The sequence below is a fragment of the Chelonia mydas genome, chromosome 3, assembly GCF_015237465.2.
Source record: "Chelonia mydas isolate rCheMyd1 chromosome 3, rCheMyd1.pri.v2, whole genome shotgun sequence".
Classification (NCBI taxonomy): domain Eukaryota; kingdom Metazoa; phylum Chordata; order Testudines; family Cheloniidae; genus Chelonia; species Chelonia mydas.
The window spans coordinates 121,894,372-121,919,676 of NC_057851.1; the positions used below are offsets into that span (position 1 = coordinate 121,894,372).

General features: G+C 42.6%; 1 protein-coding gene across 4 annotated transcripts in view; it reads right to left on the reverse strand.

Moving 5' to 3' along the window:
• Nucleotides 1-25,305, reverse strand: part of LOC114022199 — a 125,903-nt gene that overhangs the window by 96,099 nt on the left and 4,499 nt on the right. Inside the window, exons 2-4 of one of the 4 annotated variants that reach the window (XM_043543196.1) lie at nt 3,329-6,114; nt 2,699-2,818; nt 286-394 (exon numbers count right to left, since the gene is read on the reverse strand). In XM_043543196.1, coding sequence (XP_043399131.1) covers nt 286-369 — 84 coding nt within the window. In that variant the 5' untranslated portion in view covers nt 370-394; nt 2,699-2,818; nt 3,329-6,114. Of the gene's footprint in view, nt 1-285; nt 395-1,099; nt 1,549-2,682; nt 3,288-3,328; nt 6,115-25,305 lie in introns of those variants that run through there. The other 3 variants (XM_043543195.1, XM_037895132.2, XM_037895133.2) reach the window with 3 other exon arrangements.

The window sequence follows — 25,305 nt, forward strand, 5'->3', positions numbered from 1 at the left end:
GTTTTGTAACTTTCATCTGAACTGAACTTTTGGGGGGGGGGGGGGGGGGGGGAGAAGGGGAGAAATGTGGTCCTTAACAGGAAACACACAAGAAATGGCAATACCAAGTCACAATAGAAAAGAGGATTTCATCAGCGGCGCTTGTGCTAAAACACTTAGGTCTCTGTTACTGCATATCTTCTGCATGTTTTGAGTAAATAAAGATAATTCTCCCAGAATGCAAATAATTCTCACATTTTAAAGAAGTATTTCACTCACAACTTCGACATCATTTAAAATGATTACCTGATTCCTGCAATGTGACGGCTGATAAATATTCAGAAGAGGAGGAAATGTACTTTTCTTATAAAGCTGTAAGCTGGTTGCCATGTCCTATTACAGTTTCACTACCAGTCTGTTATGAAACAGAAGGTAAACAAAACAGTATAAATAAAGGACAATATTACTACATCTAATTACCTTAGCCAAATTTCAAAGCCAACATTAAACATATTTATAAAGTTTTATATTACAAACTGACATCTTATTACTTAAATCATACATAAAATCTTTTTATTGGGAAATTACTTAGCAAGTAGAATACAAGTCAACTGCCTTAGTAAATTATGTTGTCTTTAAAGTAACTACTAGGTAAATGAACACTCTCTAAAGCATTACTTTTCCAGACAAGGATTTTTTTTTTTTTTTTTTTTTTGGGGACAAGACATTTCCAATTCTGAAAAACTGATTCCTGGACTTACTACTATCTTTATGGGAGATATACAGACCTTGTGCCATTGCTCCTGTACCTTGGCTCCCATGAAAAGCCATTAATATTACCCACCCTCTAGCATAGATTTACATAGAGTTATGAAATCTTTATGAAATCTTTAGACCACTTCCAATTTTCTCTTTACTGAAATAATAGCCAATTTTCTCCATGATTTTAAATGGAGAAGCTGCATAGCCTTCCTTTTAAATATAGGGCCATGATGGACAGTAGAAAATATAGCTCATTAGGGATCAAACTCTGGAGAGTGGTGGGGAGTAGCAGTCCTGCTGCTTTTGATCCTTTCCTCACAGATACCTCACAAACCCCTCCATCTGGTAGGAACTTTACCGCTCAGAGCAGAAGGAAGAATGGAAGCAGCCACATTCCACAGTGTGCCTTCCTTCTCCTCAAGTCCATGAAAATTGCTGAATAGCTATCCATCTGGAACTTAATTTGGGTTCGACCAGCAGTTAACTCCTCCTCCATGGTGTGTGCATGCTCTACGGGTAGGATTTACAAAGGTACTTAGGTGTATATGTCCCATTTTTTGGCACCAGGGTGATTCACAAACTTCCTGCTCAGCTACCGCCTAACACTGTAGGCACATAAACTCTCTCAGCACCTAAGTTTTTCCTTTAGGCATGCGCACTGCAGCACCTAGATGCCCACCTCCTGCCTGAGCGCACACACAATGCTGCCTCATAATTGGCATCTGGACATCGATCTCCTGCCTGTGCCCCAGGGCGATTCATAACCCCTTGGACAAATTCACACAAAATCACTGGGGCAGGGAAGGGATGGGGGGGGGGGGAAGGGGTTAGGAAGACAACCTCCTTTATAATCTTTAACCTAGTGCATAAGGTAGTGATCCAAGATGTAGGAAACCCCCATTCAAGTCCCCACCTCAGCCTGATGGGGAGAAAGGATTTGAACAGGATCTGCCTTTGCTCAGGGACGCATCCTACTCACCAGGCTACAGAGTGGTTCTAACTCTCTCTCTCTGGCCCAATTAATATTTACATATTCCATTGTTTAATTCAAGTGAAGCCACATCAACAGCAGAGATTAAGAGACCCCTCCTCCCATCAGAATAGCCCATAATCTTGTGGTTAGAGCCTTGACCTGAGAGTTGGCTGATCCCCTTTGCCTCATGAGGAGGATGTGGGACTTGAAGCAGGGGTCCCCCTGCCTGATGAGTACCCTATTCACTAGGCAAAAGGTTATAATGAAGGTGGTCCTCCTGTGGTTTCTTTCATGCAATTTAGGCAGCCAAGTGCCCATCTTCCCCAATTTGTGGATCACTAGTGAAGGTACAAGGTGCCTCCATGGAGCCTGGACTTTGGCACTATCTCTGCCCAAGGGTTGGCACTTAACACATACCCCTTTTACCAGTGTCTCCCTTTGGTTAGATTAGGCGGCTAGCATGCTGGCTTCGCAGATCACCATTCTCTGGTGCCTATTTCTCCACTTTCATTGCATAGGAAGCCTAAGGGTGCCTAATTTAGTCTTTGTGGATTGCAGCATTGTTCCTGTGATTTTCTAGCCACTAAGGTGCTCACTGTTGCCCTTCATGGATCTCACCCTAAACTTCTGCTTGGATACTCCTGCCCCCTCTGTAAGTTTGGATGAAACCTACTCCTAATTGTGTGGGAGAGAGGGAGGAAACCCAACCCATTCCACTTCAAAAGTACAATTTGCAGGAAACCTCATCAATGGTAACTCAAGGCTCTCACAGGGAGGCAGCGCGAGCTTCCCTTCACTCTCACAACTGAGTCCAGATTGTAGAAATGTATTTATTTAGAACAAAGAAAAGCTCTATGGGTGATTCAAGTTTAAAGAAAAATTGTAAGGGAGGGGAAGAGGAGAGGGATGCGAGTGTAGTTTTCAGTTAAGCTAGAACATGGTGAAGACTAGTTTATAAAAACGCTAACAGCTGCTGTGCTGTACCCCGGAGCTTGCTGCATTTCAGTGGTGCAAGAAGTCATCCCACCCTATGGGTTGTGCGGTTAGATGCTTTGGGAATCTTTGAGATGAATGACGGCACAGAAATGCAGAAAATCCTGGTTTCTGAAAGGCAGAATAAGTCAAACACTGTTTGACTAGCTTTTAAAATGAAGTGCAGCCTCATTCATGTGCAACACATGAAATTCCGCCAGAGTGACTGTTTCGGGAACACCTGGGCGCTGTCTTTAAGGAGAGGCCGTGAATCAAGGGGGAACAGGACAGACACCCCCAGGGCGATCTCCTGGTTCTTTCAAACCCGCCCGTTTAGCGCCACTATGTCGCCTGCGCGGCAAGAAGCCTATTCATGGGGGTTGGAGGCAGGGGCGCGGTGTCAGACCCCCGAAGAGCAGAAACAGCTTCCCTGAGAAATATTCGTGCCCTGGCCGCGCCCCAGCTGGGGAGACTTGGCCACAGAGGCGCCTTGCCCTCCCCCCGTCTCCGGGGCTGCTCACAGGAGCCCACGCACGTGTGGGAGGGAGCCCCACTCCCGCGGGGCTCGGCCTCCCCAGCGCGGTTCTTCCGCGGCGGGGCTCGCGCTAGCCCCCTCCCCGCCCCGCCGGGGGCGGCACTTACCGCTTGCGAGGTGGCCGCGGGCGCAGCGAGGGGAGCCGCTCCCGAGTCCGGCCAGCCACCGCAGCGTCCACGCAGCGCCCCTGGCTCTGCCCGGCCCCCGCGCCCCGGGAGGAGCGGTAGCCGCCGGGCACCCTGCGGAGCGCGGCCCTGCGGCAGGCCAGGGGAAGAAACCCGGGGCAGTCCCGGGCAGTGGGCGGCAGCAGCCACGCGAGCGGTGCCGCCGGGTTCCGCCCTGCACCGTGCAGCCGTCAGCAAGAAGCAAGACAGGGCGCAGCGCGAGGCGTGCGGGCTGCGCGCTTTTTCTGCTTTGGGGGCGCGGGTTGTTGCTGCTGCTCGTGAGCTGGGCACCCCGTTAGAAAAGCAAACATGCAGACTGGCGGTAATGAGTGAAATGAAGAAATCAGGGCGGGGGGGGGGGGTCACATTTCCTGCAAACAGCCCATGCCGTGACATCGTGCAATGAAGCCTTACATCGACCGAAATGGAAATCAACAAAATATGAGGCATTGGACGAATGACCATTGATCTTTCACAGGTCTGGACCACCGCTTAAGGACCTACTGGGTCAGGTCAGAGCAAGGGTCCATCCAGCCAGAGGTGTGTACAAGGGGGGGCAGGCAGGGGCACAGAGCTCCTCTGGCCCCAGGGGAGGGAGAGAGCGAGCTCTTCCGGCCCTCTCTCTCTCCAGCAGCCAGGGGAGCTGAGCTCCCCTTGTGGCCAAGGGAGCTGTTCCCCCCCACCCTCTTTTGCTATAATGAACCCCTGGCTATAATGGCCAAATGCCTTGGATCCCCAGGGCTTTGTTATAGTGAGGATGTACTGTACTTCCTCATAACATCATGTATTTAATGTGCCTCTCCAAAAGCAGTCAAATGTAAATGCCTGCGCAGGCCCCTGTGCATCCAGCCCAGTATCTTGTCTTCTGACAGTGGCAGGTGCCAGATAACTCAGAGGGAGTGAACAGAACAGGATCCATCCCGTTTTCCAGTCTGCAGCTTCTGGCAGTCAGAGGTTGGGGACACCTGGAGCCTGTGGTTGCATCCCTGACCATCTTAGCTAATACTTACAGTATTCACATTGCCGTTGTTGACATGGAGCAGCGATGTGACTCATTTTGTTGACAGTGTTCTTGTTGCTATCTTTCTCAATCAACTGGTTTATGATCTTTGAATAGGTATGTGCTATTTTGCAACTTACCATTCTTTTACTTAGGAAATTCAATAGTGCAAACATTTACTCACTTGCATATGATATATTTTTGCAAGATTGTGGTTAAAGGCCCAAATCCTGCAAGCCCTTGTGCACTTATCAGTGGAACTACACAACAGGAGTAAAATTAGTTACGTGCAGGTTTGCAGGACAAGGGCTGGGGATTGCAAAAAACAAAACAAAACCCCGAAAACAATAAAACAATTACATGTTCTGTTGATACTATTAATTAAAATTGGGGTGGGTAGTTTCTTGTATTAATTATAATTAAGGAATTCAGTTACAGTGCTCCGTTGCCTTGAAAGTTGGTTATTTTATGAAAATCATTACTCATATTCAACTTATATGTAATATTTACAGTTAAATTAAAAAAATTGAAGGCAATTTGGTCCAAATTTCTTCCAAATTACACTTTTCAATTCAGAAAATGCTCTTTCATTCAACACAGGAAAAGCCATATGCTGAAAAACTGTATTGGAGCCATCTGAAGGTGTATTACTTAACTTCTCAGTAACAAATTTGGGGCTATAATTCAGTTGAAGTTGAAAATATATAAAAGTTGAAATGTTGTAAGTGTTTAACATATTCTTTTCTGTACCTGTTTAAAAAAATACTGTAAAATGTCTTTGGGGGTAGCTGTCGCTTCTGTAGTTAATTTAGCACATAGACTCACATGGTTGCAACAAAAGTCTCACTATCCTTGCATGGCTATAAAGGCTACCCCTGTATGATGAAGCAAACCTTGGTTCATCATGGTGGCCAATTCCAAGAAGTTTACATAAGGTTGGTGAGGCAATCTGCACAACAGGATGCTGATGGCAAGACTGACTGTACCATTGCAACTGTTATGCCAGTGCTTGCTGTCTATTCTGGTGCAGTATTGACTGGAGACTGACATGATGGGTAGACTTGCATACAGCAAATGCAGTCCTAATCGATGCATTCTTTATGGCAATTGTGTGCATAGATGTTATAGGGATGCTGCTAAGGAGTTCATATGAGGGTTAGCACTCCTTATGGAGATACGATCTTTGACATCTGCAACAAATTGTGGAGTCCAGCATTTTCTGCAGAACTGTCTTCTGTATTGGCTTTGCAGCACAATTAAAGAATCCTGACAAGATATAATAAGAAACACTGAGCAGTGTTAAGGACAATCACTGACACTCCAAAAGTGGCTAAGTTGGGTCTAATTAACAATATTTCACTATCCATAAGTAACCAGCAAAGAAAAAAAAAAACTTTGTTTGTCCCCTTTCCTCTGTTTATTTAAACAATGCCTAAAATATTTTTGTTTTTCTGCATTAGAAATTCAGTTCTTATCAGCCCTGGAAGATACTGTCATTACTGGAAAACTCATGCAATTATGACATCACAAAAGCCAACAGACTGAAAATAGATCAGTCAACTCTGTGACTTTACTTTGATTCTTCTGATCCTTTGTGTAATTCCAATAACTAATGAACGTTTAGGAGAAAGGACGTTTTTGTAAATAAATAGATCTTCCTTCTCTCCTTCAACCAGGTGCAATAACTCACAATACACATGCTCTGAGATCACTGCCCCCAGAGGTCCTCCTGCAAAACACAAATTTGATGTTTCTGGTATTTCCAGAGTTTAAAAAAAAAACACCACCAACTTTTAAAAGCTCACACAACCTTTCAGGCCTTCATTATACATCATAAAGAAGCAATAAATAAATAAATTAAATAAAAGCCCAACTTTTTATAAACATTTTGCAAGAAACCTTTAACAGCCCTATTAGTTAAAAAGTGATTCTTAGTACACAAATGAAGTTCTAGAAAGCCTGCTTTTATATCATTGCTTGACTCCTCTCTACCTCCAGTCTTACATGGTGTTAAAGAGACAATTATTTCCAAGGTTCTGATCACATTAGGATTTATAATCACGTTCAGAATGTGGTTTTTTTTTGAGTATGTCTCTTGGCTTGGGTAGTTTCATAAGTATTGTTTTATGAGTATGCTGCAAAAGCAACAACATTAGACTTACAAAAAGGCATTATGGCATGGATTTGTAATGGCCACATTACTCACAAGTGGTGAGCTGTCAAGGCTAGAAACAAGCATCATATACCACTAGGAAAGGGAGAGTCACAGCTCTCCAATGAGATAAGTCATTTTTACCTTCATGGCTTGTGAAATTAGATTCATTCAGTTCACATATTCGACTACGACTAGTGCTCGGCCTGTATACTTTTTTATGGGCTGAGTGTAATATGGAGAGGGGGAAAAAATCTACATTTGTGGAAAAATTCTCCCCCACTGTGGGTTGCTTGAAAGCTATTTACTGGTTTGGAATGTTAAACATAGGCCTGGTGGAGATGGATTAGTGAGCAGAGTGCAGATAAGGCTTAAATAGGTTCTGCATGTAACATATGTTATTGATTACAAATCTTAAAAGGTTAACACAAAAATTACATAGTCTTTCCCGCTCAGGTGAAATCCTGGTTCCACTGAAGTCGATGATAAAACTCCCATTGACCACATTGGAGCCAGGATTTCACCCATTATATATATATATATATAATTTTACTATATACTATAGAAAACAACACTAAGACAACATTAAGGTTGCAAACTCAAGCATTCAAAGAGTAGAATATGCCAGAATTAAGGTTGCCTGTGCAATCTTGGCCCCTTTGTGCATATGTGTTATGATACAGTCTTTAATTACATGACCACATACTGGTGTTTTTTTCCCCACAGGGCATTCCTGTTCCATTTAGTGCAGAGGATAGACAGTGCTCACTTAATGAGCAGCTATTCAGTATTTGTTTTATACTCCTTGTTCAGTGTGTGGCCCTAGGCCTTATTTACTGCACATTATTCAAACTCCGCTCTGAAGACAGAATTATCAAATTTCATAATGGACTTTTCTCTGGTGCTCATCACTGTAGTAGCCAAGTGCTTCACAAATATTAATTCAATTTAATCCCTCATCGCAACACTACTGTGAGAAGATATTATCCCCATTTTATAGATGGGGAGCTGAGGCACAGAGATTACAGTCAAAAGTTTCTACTAATTTTGAGCGTCCAATTAGAGATGCCTAGAACCTGATTTTTCAGAGTATCTAGCATTTTATAGCACTTAATATGCAGAGCTCCCACTGACTTCACTTGCAAGTGAGTGCTCAGCACGTCTACAAATCAGACTCCAGGGTATCAAGCTGAACACCCCAGAAAGTTATGAATAAACAATTAGTGACCATCTCTGGAAAGTTTAGCTTAAGTGACTTGTCCAGCATCACAGAGGAATTCTGTGGCATAGGCAGGGATAGATTCCAGTTCTCCAGGGCAGCATTCTACTGCCTTAGCCAGGACACCATCCTTTTTCTTCCTGACATCTCCTGCTTCATTCACCACTCACCTTCCCACTTCTGCAACAAATGAGGCAAGGATCCTACAGATAAGAGTTTTTTACACTACACACCCCTGATTCATCCCCAGAGGAGGTCCATTCCGTGCACTGAATGAGTCAGGGGTCTTGTGGAAGAAAAATATGTATGTAATCATGTAATTAAACTATCATAGTGCAGACAACAGTGGAAAAAAATTAAGGTTGTGGGGGAAAACATAATTCTGGCATTTCCCAACTTTTTAGTGCTTCACTTCGCAATTTTAATAATTTTAACATAGTTTGTAGGTGTAATTTCCTAGGTCTTTTAAAAAACAAACTGAGTAAACAGAAATCCCATGTTGTGGCATCATATTGACACCCACATGGATCATCAGCAAAAGTTGGAACCTTTAGATCCACCACACAGACCTCTACCACTTGAACTAACAAAGTAACTGATAGCAGTAGTAGGTTGTCATCTTCTGAGCAGAACAGCTCTAGGGGGACGAGACACATCTTGCCATTGAGTTTCACGTGTATTTGCTGACAACAGCAGAATGGGTAGATTCGGGAATTTGGAGTTCTATACTAGGCTCTGGTGGGGACAGTGCTCTAGTGCGCAAAGATTCTTATTCATTCTCCCCTGCCCCAGCTTGATTTCTTTCTTTCCCTGTCCCCTCCAGCCCTGTCTCTTCCCCACCTCTTGCTCTTTGTTCCAGGCAAGACCAGTCACAGTCTCCATTCCTCAGGCTTCTGATCACAGTCTCCTTGCCCAGAAAATCCAAGCTTCCCTTTCTGGGCTTACTGTTCAAATCCCAATTTCTCCACCTCTCCAAACCCAGTCAGTCTCAGTTCCCCCCTCTCAGTATCCTTTTCTGATTGGTCTCTGTCCTCCACCCTCTCCTACTGGCTCCCAATCCCAGTCTCCTCATCCAGCCAATCCCAGTCTTCCCCAAGTCCTCATCTGATATCAGTTTCCTACCACAGCCAATCCTTCCTCCCTCCACCCAACCTCATTTCTCTCACTGGCACCATCCCAATCTCTCTCCCAACTCCTGGTCCCAGCATCTCCTCTTCCAGCTCCCAGTTCCAGCCTCCCCTCCTCCCAGTTCACAGTCTCCTTGCCCAGACTGTGCCTGTTTCTCCCCCACACACATTCTCCAGTCTGAGTCTCACCAGACTCCTTGTTCTAATCTACTCCCTTCCATCTCCATTAGTCTGCCAGCAGAGAGGTAATTAAGAGAACAGAAGAGACAGCCTCCCTGCTCTCTCAGGTGAGCGGCAGACACCACCGATTTAATTGACTTAATATACCATCTCTCCACACACAATACATCTTTTGAAAGCTTATTATGTCTACTTTAAGATGAGGTATGATGCAGAGCTGTCAAGTTGTGGTGTTACTATAGAAACAATGATAAACAATGACACCAACAACACGTTAAAGTGCCAATTTTAAAACATTTGCATTTGTTTGTTCGTTTAATGGCTCGTTGTATCATTTTAAGACGTAACATTGTATTTCTTTGTTGTTCTGATGCTTTGAGGTCACAGTCTAATAATAAATGTGTACAGATGTCATTGAAATTAATAGCACTGTGACATTTGTGGTCAACATCATCGTCATCTTGCTCACCATTATGATCGCTCTCAAGAATGCGTAGATTATCACAATCTTCATTGCCTTGGAATGTACACAGTTCTGTGCAGGGACGATTGTTCTGAATCCAGACACAGTGGATTGTGCAATGACCCCCTACTGGTACAGATCCAAATAAGGTCTTGTAGAAGCTCAGATGCCATTGGGTCCCTGAAGAATAAAAGTAGTTCATCCTCTACCTTTTTCCATCCATGTTGCAATGGTGATCCAATATCTGGATTACATATGTGCAAAAACATCCAGGTCTTTGTTTGCCAAGATGCTCTTTTGACATGCTCTTCAAAACTGTCCTCACTTGGGAAGTTTGGCCAGTGACTTGTTCTTTTTCATGGCCAGATTGCACTTTAGGTCTCTGTGGCTCTCCAGGAATTGTGGCTTGTCCATCACTCTCCCCAAGTGTGGCAAGATCTCTGAAGCAATAAGCTACTTTTGTTTTGACAACATTAAACATCCCCCTCGCCCCCACCATACCAAATAGGGATGGCCAGAGTCACATCCGGTTAATGCGTATAAAGCAGGAGTGAGTGCATCACAAATTGCATGCACAGGTATGAAACAGTGGTTGTCAGTTGTGCTGGCAATGGTGCCTGTCTCAATCCATATGTTATCTGTGTATTCCCATTTCTGGAAAGTAATGAATAGCAAGGACCAAAACATCTGTATCAGGTGACCTAATTCCTATGGTTCCTTTGACACCAAGAAACCCAAAAGCCATATTGGCACATACAGCATGCAGAAACATTCTTGTTTCTGCTTCCTCTTGAATACCATACAAGTCTCAGGCTTCTTCAACACCTCTTCTGGTGTTGGTCTTTGCTACTTCACCATCATAAAAGCCCCCAGCAAGAAGGAGTGTTTGTGTTGGGTAAGCTCCTACACTGAGGTGCATTTTGAACCATATATTCACAGAGGAACCATATATTCACAAGTGATTGCTTGTTGGATGCCATGGTTAGAAACTTTTTCCATGGAGGCACAGGGCATCCACCAATCACCTGGTATTTCTTACACCCATCCTTAGATCCTGTCCAGCACCAGCTTTCTGCAGTTTTCACAGAGTTATTGTTATATCTGCAAAAGACTGATTACAGAGTTAGCCTTGTCAAGTCCTTTTAGGATCTGCTTCGAGGATTCAACAGCCAATTCACTGAATGTGTGGAATTTGTCTGCAGCCTTCATTTGTATGACAGCCAGGGCCTCTCTGTTGTACACTGTTTCTTTGTTGCATACTCTTTGCTCAGGGATTCTTTCAGCTTGAGCTTCCAGCTGATGCCCTAATTCATCTTTGTCTGTTCTGCTCATTGTTCCATCAGCATGGAAGGAGTACATAGGCAGAGGTCCTGTTGGATTGGATGACTAAGGACAGTTGCTATTGAAACATCATCTCTGCATATTGCTAAGGACAGGGCTCTGTGGAAAACACTCTCTGGACTGATAGATGCTGTGATTGTCCCTCACTTGCTAGATTTAAATGTAGTGATCTTGGCCATGTGAGCAAATGTTCTGATGTCAGATTTCTTGACTGGGCTGAAGAAGCTGTGTGCCCTGTCAGAATCAAGTGCACCTCTCATAAATCTCTCCATTTGCTCTTCACCAACATCTGCTATTTTCATTAGAGACCCTCGTACATTTGGTGTTACATGAAGTCCAGTAGATATGTTGATAAGCACATCTGGATGTGATTTGGTGTCAGATGGGTTTGTCATATTGCTGATGACATGGGTGATAAGAGCTATAACATGCCCTTTATCCCTCTTCAGTATAGAGGCAAGGACTTGTTTGTGGACTTTTCTTCACCATTTCTTGTTAGGCCACTTTTTTTCTCTCATAGCTTCATATTATGAATATGCAAAAACTATATATTATCTCTAACACTAATACTGACGTGCATAAGTGTCACTGTATTAAAAATTTAGTTTCTAGGATACTTCAAAGGCTAGTACAGCATGCATAGGCAATTACAAATTAAACCTTCAATCAGGCAAACTAGATGCTATTGTATGTACCAAAGATTACAAATGGAGAAGTATTATATAGTGAGGAGGGCTTTAAACTAGGTTCACCGGGGGAAGGAGACCAAAGCCCTGAGGTAAGTGCGGACGTGGGATATCGGGAGGAAGCATGAGCAGGAGAGTGCAAGAGGGGAGGGCTCCTGCCTCATACTGAGAAAGCCGGATGATCAGCGATTATCTTAAGTGCCTATACACAAATGCAAGAAGCCTGGGAAACAAGTAAGGAGAACTGGAAGTCCTGGCATAGTCAAGAAATTATGATGTGATTGGAATAACAGAGACTTGGTGGGATAACTCACATGACTGGAGTACTGTCATGGATGGATAAAAACTGTTCAGGAAGGACAGGCAGAGCAGAAAATATGAGAGAGTTGCATTGTATGTAAGAGAGCAGTATGACTGCTCAGAGCTTCGGTATGAAACTGCAGAAAAACCTGAGAGTCTCTGGATTAAATTTAGAAGTGTGAGCAACAAGGGTGATGGCGTGGTGGGAGTCTGCTATAGACCACCGGACCAGGGGGATGAGGTGGACGGGGCTTTCTTCCAGCAACTAACAGAAGTTACTAGATCGCAGGCCCTGGTTCTCATGGGAGACTTCAGTCACCCTGATATCTGCTGGGAGAGCAATACAGCGGTGCATAGACAATCCAAGAAGATTTTGGAAAGTGTAGGGGACAATTTCCTGGTGCAAATGCTGGAGGAGCCAACTAGGGGCAGAGTTCTTCTTGACCTGCTGCTCACAAACTGGGAAGAATTAGTAGGGGAAGCAAAAGTGGATGGGAACCTGGGAGGCAGTGACCATGAGATGGTCGACTTCAGGATCCTGACACAAGAAAGAAAAGAGAGCAGCAGAATATGGACCCTGGACTTCAGAAAAGCAGACTTTGACTCCCTCAGGGAACTGATGGGCAGGATCACCTGGGAGAATAACATGACGGGGAAAGGAGTCCAAGAGAGCTGGCTGTATTTTAAAGAACCCTTATTGAGGTTACAGGAACAAACCATCCTGATGTGTAGAAAGAATAGTAAATATGGCAGGCAACCAGCTTGACTTAACAGTGAAATCCTTGCTGATCTTAAACACAAAAAAGAAGCTTACAAGAAGTGGAAGATTGGACAAATGACAAGGGAGGAGTATCAAAATATTGCTCAGGCATGCAGGAGTGAAATCAGGAATGTCAAATCACACTTGGAGTTGCAACCAGCAAGAGATGTTAAGAGTAACTAGAAGTGTTTCTTCAGGTATGTTAGCAACAAGAAGAAAGTCAAGGAAAGTGTGCGCCCCTTACTGAATGAGGGAGGCAACCTAGTGACAAAGGATGTGGAAAAAACTAATGTACTCATTGCTTTTTTTGCCTCTGTCTTCACGAACAAGGTCAGCTCCCAGACTACTGCACTGGGCAGTAGGAGGAGGTGACCAGCCCTCTGTGGAGAAAGAAGTGGTTCGGGACTATTTAGAAAAGCTGGACGAGCACAAGTCCATGGGGCTGGATGCGTTGCATCCAAGAGTACTAAAGGAGTTGATGGATGTGATTGCAGAGCCATTGGCCATTATCTTTGAAAACTCATGGCGATCAGGGGAGGTCTTGGACAACTGGAAAAAGGCTAATGTAGTGCCCATCTTTAAAAAGGGAAGGAGGTGATCCAGGGAACTACAGGCCAGTCAGCCTCACCTCAGTCCCTGGAAAAATCATGGAGCAGGTCCTCAAGGAATCAATTCTGAAGCACTTAGAGGAGTGGAAAGTGATCAGGAACAGTCAGCATGGATTCACCAAGGGCAAGTCATGTCTGACTAATCTAATTGCCCTCTATGATGAGATAACTGGCTCTGTGGGTGAGGGGAAAGTGGTGGACGTGTTGTTCCTTGACTTTAGCAAAGCTTTTGACACAGTCTCCCACAGTATTCTTGCCAGCAAGTTAAAGAAGTATGGGCTGGATGAATGGACTATAAGGTGGATAGAAAGCTGGCCAGATCGTTGGGCTCAATGGGTAGTGATCACTGGCTGCATGTCTAGTTGGCAGCCGGTATCAAGTGGAGTGCCCCAAGGGTCGGTCCTGGGGCTGGTTTTGTTCAATATCTTCATTAATGATCCGGTGGATGGCGTGGACTGCACCCTCAGCAAGTTTGCAGATGACACTAAACTGGGAGGAGTGGTAGATAAGCTGGAGGGTAGGGATAGGATAGGATAGGATACAGAGGGACCTAGACAAATTAGACGATTGGGCCAAAAGAAATCTGATGAGGTTTAACAAGGACAAGTGCAGAGTCCTGCACTTAGGACGGAAGAATCCCGTGCACCGCTACAGACTAGGGACCAAATGGCTAGGCAGCAGTTCTGCAGAAAAGGACCTAGGAGTTACAGTGGATGAGAAGCTGGATATGAGTCAACAGTGTGCCCTTGTTGCCAAGAAGGCCAATAGCATTTTGGGATGTATAAGTAGGGGCATTGCCAGCAGATCGAGGAATGTGATCATTCCCCACTATTCGACATTGGTGAGGCCTCATCTGGAGTACTGTGTCCAGTTTTGGGCCCCACACTAAAGAAGGATGTGAAAAAAATTGGAAAGAGTCCAGCGGAGGGCAACAAAAATGATTTGGGGACTGGAACACATGACTGATGAGGAGAGGCTGAGGGAACTGGGATTGTTTAGTCTGCGGAAGAGAAGAATGAGGGGGGATTTGATAGCTGCTTTCAACTACCTGAGAGGTGGTTCCAAAGAGGATGGCTCTAGACTGTTCTCAGTGGTAGCTGATGACAGAACAAGGAGTAATGGTCTCAAGTTGCAGTGGGGGAGGTTTAGGTTGGATATTAGGAAAACCTTTTTCATTAGGAGGGTGGAGAAGCACTGGAATGCGTTACCTAGGGAGGTGGTGGAATCTCCTTCCTTTGAGGGTTTTTAAGGTCAGGCTTGACGAAGCCCTGGCTGGGATGATTTAGTTGGGGACTGGTCCTGCTTTGAGCAGGGGATGGACTAGATGACCTCCTGAGGTCCTTCCAACCCTGATATTCTATTATTAGGAATTCATGTACATTTATATCTACCCACTAGGCAGGGCAAACTGTGGGCATGCAATGTACTGCTACTGGTGCACAACCTTCAGTGTGAGACAGATCAGTCTGTCAGCAAATTTCAATTGAAAATATAAAAAACTATAATCACTTGTGAGATACTTTGACAATTAAAATATGCAAGTATTTGTATATTGCAAAATGTTGATATTTGCCATTTTTGTCACATGCAAAACAGCTCCATCATTTCTGGAGAGGAAAAAAGCCCTGGCAAAACCAATAAAAATCTTTTTAATACATTGTCATTTGGTAGCTTTGACCAATAAACACCACATTACAGCGTTAATTTTAACTTAACCAGTAAAAACTGTAGTCATAGCCATGTTGCAGTGTTTCTGAAACTGTGCAAAAATGTGACACATTCTCATTTTGGGTATCATTGTTTCCCCTCACCTACAGGCTTACAGCACCACGTGATACCTTCACATCATATCTCATCTAAACCTACATTAAAATAAGCTTTCAAATATGTATGATGTGGGTGTGTATATTAAACTCCAAAATTATGGCCCTTTCTGGAGAATTGCTGCATGCCTATCTGTTCCAGTGCCCAGCTGCATTACAGACAATGTCCTTCTGAGCCTCCCATATCAAGGGCTGGAACGTGCTCAGTCACGCTATGGGGATGGCACAGATGCAGTATGGTCACTCTTAGAAGCTGTGACAAGATGGAGCATGCTGAGTTGCTCTGTGGGGTTGGTGCATATGGAGTCTGGTCAGTACTAGGAGCTCTGAGAGGCTAAGCCTGCTTACTGAGGCCTCTTTAGTCCCCGTGCATCTGGCAAATGCCCCATGCTCAGTGAGAATGGTATCTTCGGAGAATTTCGGTACTAAAATCAAAGAAGTGTCTACTGAGCCTGCTCAAAGTTTGGGTGGAGGCACTGGGACAGCAGAAGGCACATCGCTGACATAAAGGCTACCCCTTGCCAAATTTCAAGTCCCTGCTCCAAAGTATGGGGATGCTGGAGCCGTTCAAAGAAAAGGTCAGCAGAATTTTGACACAGACAAAACATTTTTCTCTAGTGTCATTCTCTAAACAGTTAAACCATTTTGGCTGAAATTGTCACGAAAGAAGAAGAAAAATCAGCCTGAGACAGACACCCAGCATGGAAAATTTCAGCCAAAACAGTTAAAGTTTGGTAAAGTTATAATCAACTGAAAACAGGATCTTATACTGGGAAGTGTCTGGCAATCACAATAATAGGCAGTGCTACCAGCCTCACCTATAATTTGAGAGAGATCTGTGCAGACACTGTAGATATTGATCAGTGCCTACAGTACGACAGCGATGCCCCCATAGTGGCAAAAGCACAGGTAACAAGAAGCCTGTGGTCCAGAATAATAAGACTGTATCCCCTTTGTTGAAATCTCTCATTGGGTCAATTAGCCAAACTAAGTGGCTATCTGAAATGACACCCTGAAAAAGGAAGAACATTGAAACCATAACTACAGCAATCTCAGAACAGAGAAGCAAAAACCATAGTACATATCGAACATATTTCTGCTTCCAACAGTTGTTGCTGTGGTTTCTCTTTTCTGGGAAGGTAACAGAAACTCTTCAAATGGGTCTGGCACAGTCTGAGTAATCAGCACTTAAAAACTGTTTAGATCTTTGTTAGATTTTGTGGGCCAAATCGTGAGCAGTACTAAGTAACTTCAGCTCTCACTGAAGCCAATAGGTATTTCAAGCTACTCAGCACCTCTCAAGATTTGGTCTCATTAAACAGATGAGAGCTGCATGCAGTGTTGTCATAGCTGCATTGGTCTTAGGATATTAGAGAAACAAGGTGGGTTTCTTGTCTCTCTCTATTGGACCGAGAGAGACAAGCTTTCAAGTTTACACAGAGCTCTTCCTAAGGTCTGGGAAAAGTACTCAGGACATGTCTGCACTACAAAATTAAGTCAATTTAAGTTAAGTTGACATACAGCCACTGCAGTAATTAATTCAATTTTTAACATCCACACAATGCTCCTGTTGGCGGCGCGCATACTCCCCAGCAGTGTTTGCACTGATTTAACTGACAATGTGGGGCACTGACAGCTGCAGCCCCACCACTCAGGCTCAGGCTCTCCTTCCCCCCACCGTTCAATCCCTCCTGGGAGGCAGCTGACCTCGGGCTCTCCTTTCCCCCACCCAATCCCTCATCAGGAGGTGGTGGTGGGACTCTGGCTGTCAGCCCCAGGTAGCAATTTAAGCAACACAGTGTCTACACAGATACTGTGTCGACCTAACTTAAGTGCTACAGCTCTCGCGGAGGTGGAGTTATTAAAGCAGTGTAGTGGATGACTTACATTGGCGGGAGTGACATTTTAGTATAGATGCTTACAGAGTTAGGTTGATGTAAGCTACCTTTAGCTCCACAAGTGAGGGATCCAGCAGTAGAAGTGCAGTTTGCCCATCACAGCTCTTTGGATGCATGCCTCCAGGAGGGACACAAACCGTGTTGGTGCATTACCCTGGATCTCTGCCATCTCTCAGGTAACACAACCGTGTCTCCTGGTTGACAGTGTCAAATGCTGCAGATAGATCCAGGAGAATGGGAATGGATGTTTGCCTTCTATCCATTCACAAGAGGAGATCATCCATCAGTGCCACTAAAGCAATTTCCATCCCATATCCTGGACTGAATCCAGATTATGCTGGGTCTAGGATATTCACTTGAATTAGATGATTGTGTAGTTTACCTTTGTCCACCTGCTTTATGAGCTTGCTTAGGAAGGGATGGTTTGATAATGCGTAGTAATTGACTAGAACCTATGTATCAAGGGTAGATTTTTTTCTGTTGGTCAGACTACTGTGTTTGAAGGAGAAAGGAGAGATTCCTTCCCTAAGTTAGGTATTGGCTGTTGAGGTCATGAGTGGCACAAGTTGCTCTGGAATCTCATCATACAGGGAAATCCTGAGTTGGATTCACAGATCTTGGTCGTGATTCTTTGGGGTGTCCAGTACTTCTTGAGGAGCGAATGTGTGTAGGCAGGCTGTTTGTCAGGCAGAACAGAGTTATGCTGTTTGAGACACCTTCCTGAATATACTAGATCTTTTCAGCAAAGTAGGATGATAGTCTTCTCAGGGGTTGGTGCTGAGTTCTGTTGTGGGTTGTAGGCACTCAGGATTAATTAATCCCCTGCACAGCTCCTTAGGGCAGGATTTGACAGCTACACTAGAGGCTAATAGGAAGGTTCTCTGAGCCTGTAGCAGCTTCAGTAGAGGCTCAGAAGTTCTTTGTTATGTGTCCATTTCAGCCTTTTGTTTTACATCATCCTGCTCAGTTTTCTGACTCATTGTGTCAATGAAGAGAGAGGGTCAGAAACTCAAGATTTGTGTGTGTGATGGGGAGGGGCTGTCTAGGTGCCAGCACATTCATGGTTGAAGCAAGGGTAAAATAATAAGGGTTCACCAGATACTTGACTCTGTTCTGTGCATGAAGCATTGCTGTCCTTTGGCATGCTTTGGAATTTGATGGAGTGTATGAGCCTTTGTGGTTAAATAAGGATTGTGGGTTTTGTAGCCTCTCAGAGCTCTGCCCACTGCCTTAATTTGGTGATGGCCTGTCCAGGACAGTGGCTGGGTCGTGATGTCCTCTAGCCTAAGCCAAATATCAGGTCCAGGGTGTGACCAGATGAGTGGGTTAAACCAGAGGTGACCTGTAACACTCCTAGGGAGGCAAGTAAGGAGATTAGTTTGGGGACTTATATATCTGTGTGGCCTTTTCATCTTGGGAGATTTCAACACAACAAGTCTGGGGTATTCCACCGATACTGCCAACAGGGTATCAGTGTTGTATAGATTTACATGGAATATGTGGGCTAAAGGTGTTCACATAACTCAGTTACCATCTAACATTAAACATTGTTAAACAGGGTCATGGGTTTGGTATATGTGCATGTAAGGCTGCTTCGTACTATGGCAAACAGACTATTAAATATTTTATTAAAGATACAGAAAAGAAGGAAAACCAGTTAAAGCATTTGAAATGTAAAGTATTAAGTAAGGCTTTCGTTTTAATAACATCCATTGTTGCCTTTCCTTTTAGCTGGAGAGAGTTTTAAAAGGAAAATGCCCCTTGTCTGACAGTCTCTTAGGTTAGGGCTTCTTAACCTTTTTCTTTCTGAGGCCCCCCCAACATACTATAAGAATTCCAGAGGGGCAGGGGATAGGGATCTTGGCTTCAGCCACCGGGTGTGAGGGGCGGGGGAAGAGCTCAGGGCTTAAGCTCCGGTGTGGGGCACTGGGGCTTGAGGCTTTAAGCTCTGGGGGGAGCACCGGAGCTCAGGGCTCCCTGTGGTTATGCTCCCAGAGCCTGATGGGGGCCCCAGTGCTCCACTCCCAGTTTTCTGTACTGAAACCAGCTTGGAGCCACAAACCCCTGGTTGAGAACCACTGCCTTTGATGGTATTCACGATGGTAATACCGGTTCTTTTGCAGAAAAGAGAAGCTAGTTAGATGAGCTGGAGCTGTTGCTGCTGTTAAAGTCTGGTTTTATTTTATCCCAGGTGGTGGTCGGGATTTAGCTGGAGCAAGTAAAGGGTGGTGTTAGCTGGTTCCCTCTCTTTGGCTGGTCTGGTAAGGACATCTCTCAGGATCAGGGTGACAAAGGTCTGGGGTCCCAGGAAATGGCCAGGGGAGCAGCCATGATGTTGAAGCTCACTTCAGCAGCCTTCATCTGTTTTTCCCTATTTTTTCCTCTAAGTCTTTCTTTAATTAGCCACAATGGGAGTGATGGATGGAATTCCCCATCCCCTCATTATTTTGTTTACTAATTAGGCTTAACATTTAACACACTAATTTATTAATTTTTGGTTTTATATATTCTGTTTTTAGTATTATATATAGTTCTGGAATTATGTTAACGTGGACTTTTTATTTGTTTGGACAAATGTAGCGTCTCTGGTTTTTTCACCTGTTTGTAACTTTCATTATAAAAAACAACTTGACCTATTCTTCATTAACATTGGTTATTATAGATTATTATATTATTTTATAAACTTTTACATACTTGTTACAACTGATTTTACGATTTGGTAAATTTGTCAGCGCAACTGTTACTTTATGAACCCTATTGCAGCCTGTAAATGAGCATAAAACTGCAATCTAGATTATTGGTTAATGAGCTGGGATTCACTAAATTAAAAGGAAAGGACTAGGGCTGTCAATTAATCACAGTTAACTCACGCAATTAACTCAAAAAAATTAATCATGATTAAAAAAATTAATTGCGATTAATTGCACTTATAACAATAGAATACCAATTGCAATTTATTAAATATTTTTGGATGTTTTTCAACATTTTCAATATTGATTTCAATTACAACACAGAATTCAAAGTGCACAGTGCTCACTTTATATTATTATTTTTGATTACAAATATATGTACTGTAAAAATGATAAGCAAAAGAAATAGTATTTTTCAATCACCTCCTTCAAGTACTGAAGTGCAATCTCTTTATTGTGAAAGTGTAACTTACAAATGAAGATTTTTTTGGTTACATAACTGCACTCAAAAACAAAACAGTGTAAAACTTTAGAGCCTACAAGTCCACTCCGTCCTACTTCTTATTCTGCCAATTGCTAAGACAAACAAGTTTGTTTACACTGATGGGAGATACTGCTGCCTGCTTCTTTACAATGTCACCTGAAAGTGAGAACAGGCTTTCGCATGGCACTTTTGTAGCCAGCATTTCAAGGAATTTACATGCCAGATATGCTAACCATTCGTATGCCACTTCATGCTTCAGCCACCATTCCAGAGGACATGCTTCCATGCTGATGATGATCATTAAAAAAATAATGCATCAATTAAATTTGTGACTGTACTCCTTGGGGGGAGAACTCTTTGTCTCCTGCTCTGTTGTACCCACATTCTGCAATATATTTCATGTTATAGCAGTCTCGGGTGTTGACCCAGCATATGTTTGTTTTAAGAACGCTTTCACGGCAGATTTGACAAAACGCAAAGAAGGTACCGATGTGAGATTTCTAAAAATAGCTACAGCACTGGACCCGAGGTTTAAGGATCTGAAGTGCCGTCCAAAATCTGAGAGGAATGAGGTGTGGAGCACGCTTTTAGAAGTCTTAAAAGAGCAACACTCTGATGCAGAAACTTTAGAACCCAACCACTAAAAAAGAAAATCAACCTTCTGCTGGTGTCATCTAACTCAGATGATGAAAACAAACATGTGTCAGTCCACACTGCTTTGGATCGTTATCAAGTAGAACCCGTCATCAGCATGGACGCATGTCCTCTGGAATGGTGGCTGAAGCATGAAGGGACATATGAATCTTTAGTGCATCTGGCACGTAAATATCTTGCAACGCTAGCTACAATAGTGTCATGCGAATGCCTGTTCTCACTTTCAGGTGACATTATAAACAGTGCTGCCTGCTTCTTATCTCCTGCAAATTGTAACCAACCTTGTTTGTCTGACTGATTGGCTGACCAAGAAGTAGGACTGAATGGACTTGTAGGCTCTAAAGTTTTAACATTGTTTTATTTTTATGTACATAATTCTACATTTGTAAGTTCAACTTCCATGATAAAGAGATTGCACTACAGTACTTATATTAGATGAATTGAAAATTATATTTTTTTTATTTTTACAGTGCAAATATTTGTAATAAAAATAAATATCAAGTAAGCTCTGTACACTGTGTATTGTGTTGTAACTGAAATTAATATATTTGAAAATGTAGTAAACATCCAAAAATATTTAAAATAAATGGTATTCTATTGTTTAACAGCGCGATTAATCACGCAATTAATTTTTTTAATCGCTTGACAACCCTAGAAAGGACATATTTTATCTGTGAAAAAATATCTAGAGGTTCATGATATGCACACTTCTTGAAGGATAAAATCATCTTCAGTGTCTTAAAAAGGAGTCCATCTTTCTCAATCACACATGGCACCGTTTCAAACAAAATCAAGTCAACTCACAAAAAACAGAAAAATATTCACTAACCACAAATTGATGGATTTTGTTGTGAAAGAGAAATCTATGCATAGGAAAGTAGTTTGCAAAAGATGTAGATGGAGTGCGGTGTCATTTTCAGGCACATCCTACCTGCACCAACAATTTAAACAAGTTTAAAGAGCGTGTTAACTTTTAGCAGGTCCGATGGTGGATCAGGGATGCACAAGGAAATAGTATCACACTGTATTAACGGGAAATAAAATACCTAGCATTTTTCTTCTTCAAGGCACTTTACAAACATTAATGAATACTCACAACATCCCTGAGAGAGTAGTTCTCCTTTTCACAGATGGAAAACACATAAAGTAATGGACCCAAAGCAAGACAGGGAGTCTCAGCATCCAGACCACTAGAAATGCTATTGGTATGTTCAACGGAAAAGCTGAATGAATGAAAACATTTTTGTGATGTCATTTTCTATAGTTTATCTCACAAATGAGTACTGAGTTCTGAAGCTATATTAGCCAATCAGATGGCATACTCAAACATATGTATTAGCACTGGCTTCAGCAGAGTTCACTGAAAGCTACTGTACTTCTTTGAAGAGCCAATAAGGTGATTGTAGCATATGAATATTTGTACTTCCTAATTGACTCAGAGGTGAATAACTGTTGCTGAACCTTTGCCTCCATCTCACCTTTAGAATACTACTGTACAAAGGAAAACATGTTACATTTCTGAAACCACTGGCTATAAGGGAGATGTTTATGGACACATTTAGATGAACATCAATGTTTGTTATCCTTCCAGTCAATAACACTTAATATTCATTTCAAGTGAAGTTGGTTTCTGCTTCCTGTGCACTTAAAATGGAGAGGCACACAAACCAAATTCCTGGGTTCAAACATCTGAGAAATTGGTAACCCTTAATATCTGTACCCAAATCTTAAGCCAGTGGTTCAGGCCCATTTCTAATTCAAAGGCACAGTGGTGCACCAGCCCAAAATGCAGGAAAAGCTGGGTACCTTTGCACAAAATTAATTCTTCAGAAAAATGCTACCTCACAATCTTCAAACTGGATATTTTCAATCAGATTATCAATTAGGGATAATAAATTCCTTGATGCTTTGAGTCTTTGGAATTTTGCTTCCCCCCCACAACCAACAGCAAGTACTAGCCTTGAGGTGTTCCATATTTTCTCATGATGTAATATTCCCTTTAAATTCATTTCACTTGATTTCATATGGAATGAAATCATGCTACCAACAGTTTATGCTGCTGTCAGGCATTCATATGAGCTGAATTCTCACCTCACACTGAATTTAGCAAGTTCCAAATGTATAATTTTTTTTTATACTTGATACTTTAAAAGTGATTGACTGTTCTTTGCAACTAGATGTACTGATTAAATATATTTGTATATAAAAATACATTGCATTTGTCTTTAACCATAAATAGCACTTTCCCAAACAGACTAACGTGGTACCTTACAATTAATGATGCCAAAAAGAACAAAGAAGAAAATCCAACTACAGCTTCAACTACTGATGCCTCTGGTTTCACTGTGGCCATAAAAGGATGTCCAAGACTGATCCAGTAAAAATCAGATTTGTGTAGTGAGTTTCTATTTGCTAGAGCTGAATGGATTCAAGGTGCTAATATTCTTGCTGTACTGAAAATTAAATCAAACAGCTACGGCAGAGGCTATGTGCAATGCATTGTTTTAAAAGATTGCAAGGAAATTTTAAGTGACAGTTACATTTCATACACAATATTACGAAGCAGCCTCTAAATTGATTTTTAATAACACTCAATTATTTGACTTATTTTCTCATGCATCACATTTTTCTCTGGGCTTCTGAGCACCACTATTTCACATTTGTGACAGATTAGGGAATTATTTTTTACAGTGGCCACCAGCCCTCTGGTATCTAATTAGTAGACATCCAGATGTGTAGGTTTTGTGGCTTATATTAGGAAAGTATGAAAAGGCCCAACTTTCTGGAACAAAATCAAAGAGCTATTTCAATCATGAAATGTCATTTAAAATGAAGCTAAAATACACGACCACTTTGAGCAATTTATCTGTAAAAACAAAATCTCCTGGGAGTTCACGGCATTGCCAACACAGACAATTTTTTTCTGCTCTGCTGCATTAATGGCAGAGTAATCCACTGCATAAAAAGCTAAAACAAATATGCATAAAAAGTGAATCCTTCCTAAAGTACCATGAAACATTTTACATCAAAGCCACATTTATAGTTTTTAATTTCTAACACGTAGTAGTACTTTACAGCATACTTGATAAATTCAAGTTAACATGTTCATACACGTTTAAACAAATTTAGCTCTTATGAAAGGTTTGCCACGGCATCTTAAGTATTTCCTTATGAATTTTCTAAGTTAGTGAATTACAGTATTGTTGTGGCAACAAGTACCTGAGGAGACTCTTGAGTTATCAGCCGGTTTTCACACCCTTAACTTTATTTTAAGACTTACCCGTTCAGAGGCATTGCTAGCCCATTGGGGGCCCTAAACAGGAATATTTTGGGGTGCCCCTCAACACTTACTAAAAAAGCAAATGGGGAGCTCTTTGAGCTGCTCAGGTCTCTAAACAATTGCTTAGTCTGCTTATGCCTATTGCCGGCACTGCCCTTTCAACTGACATTTTTTACATTTGTTCTTAGTCTCAATGATGGGGGGAAATTTTGGTTAAATACTATTTGCTGTGCATTTTTAAGTTTTTTGAATAGCATGGAGCAGAGAGAGGGTTTCCATCTCCACTAAAATATGTTTAGCATGTAGCAACTTTAAAATGTCATATTTTTCAATCAAGACAAGTGCCCTTAAACATGTCGGAAAGAGTTTAATTTAGACATAATGTGATTATAAGTGTCAGAACATTCATACACTGTTCATGCACAATGCCATTTTTTTCAAACTGTACACCCAGGTAAATGCTCCATATATATCACACACATATGTAGAGCTACAGCTCTGTATGTTGAGTGCAAACCAGTTGAAGGTCTCATCTTAACCTGCTCTGTTCTGCACACTCCCTAAACCATGGCCAGCCATCCATCTCATTGAATTCCCGCTATTAGGCTTATTTGAACACAATCATTAGATTTAATTAATCTTCCTATAAGTAGAGCCCTACCAAATTAATGGTCCATTTTGGTCAATTTCACGATCATAGGATTTTAAAAAATAGTAAATTTCATGATTTCAGCTATTTAAATCTGAAACATCCTGGTGTAATTGTAGGGGTCCTGACCCAAAAAGTAGTTGGGGGTGGGGGTGTCACAAGGTTATTGTAGGTTTCAGAGTAGCAGCTGTATTAGTCTGTATCCACAAAAAGAACAGGAGTACTTGTGGCACCTTAGAGACTAACAAATTTATTTGAGCATAAGCTTTCGTGGGCTAAAATGCACTTCATCGGATGAATGACAAGGTTATCGTAGGGGAGATTGCTGTACTGCTACCCTTACTTCTGTGCTGCTGCGGGCGGCAGTGCTGCCTTCAGAGCTGGGCAGCTGCAGAGTGGTGGCTGCTGACCAGGCGCCCAGCTCTGAAGGCAGCGCCCCTGCCCGCAGCAGCACAGAAGTAAGGGTGGCAATGCCATACCAGGCCACCCTTACTTCTGTGCTGCTGCTGGCGGCAGCTCTGCATTCAGAGCTGGGCTCCCAGCCAGCAGCCACCACTCTCCAGTTGCCCAGCTCTGAAGGCAGCACAGAAATAAGGGTGGCAAAAT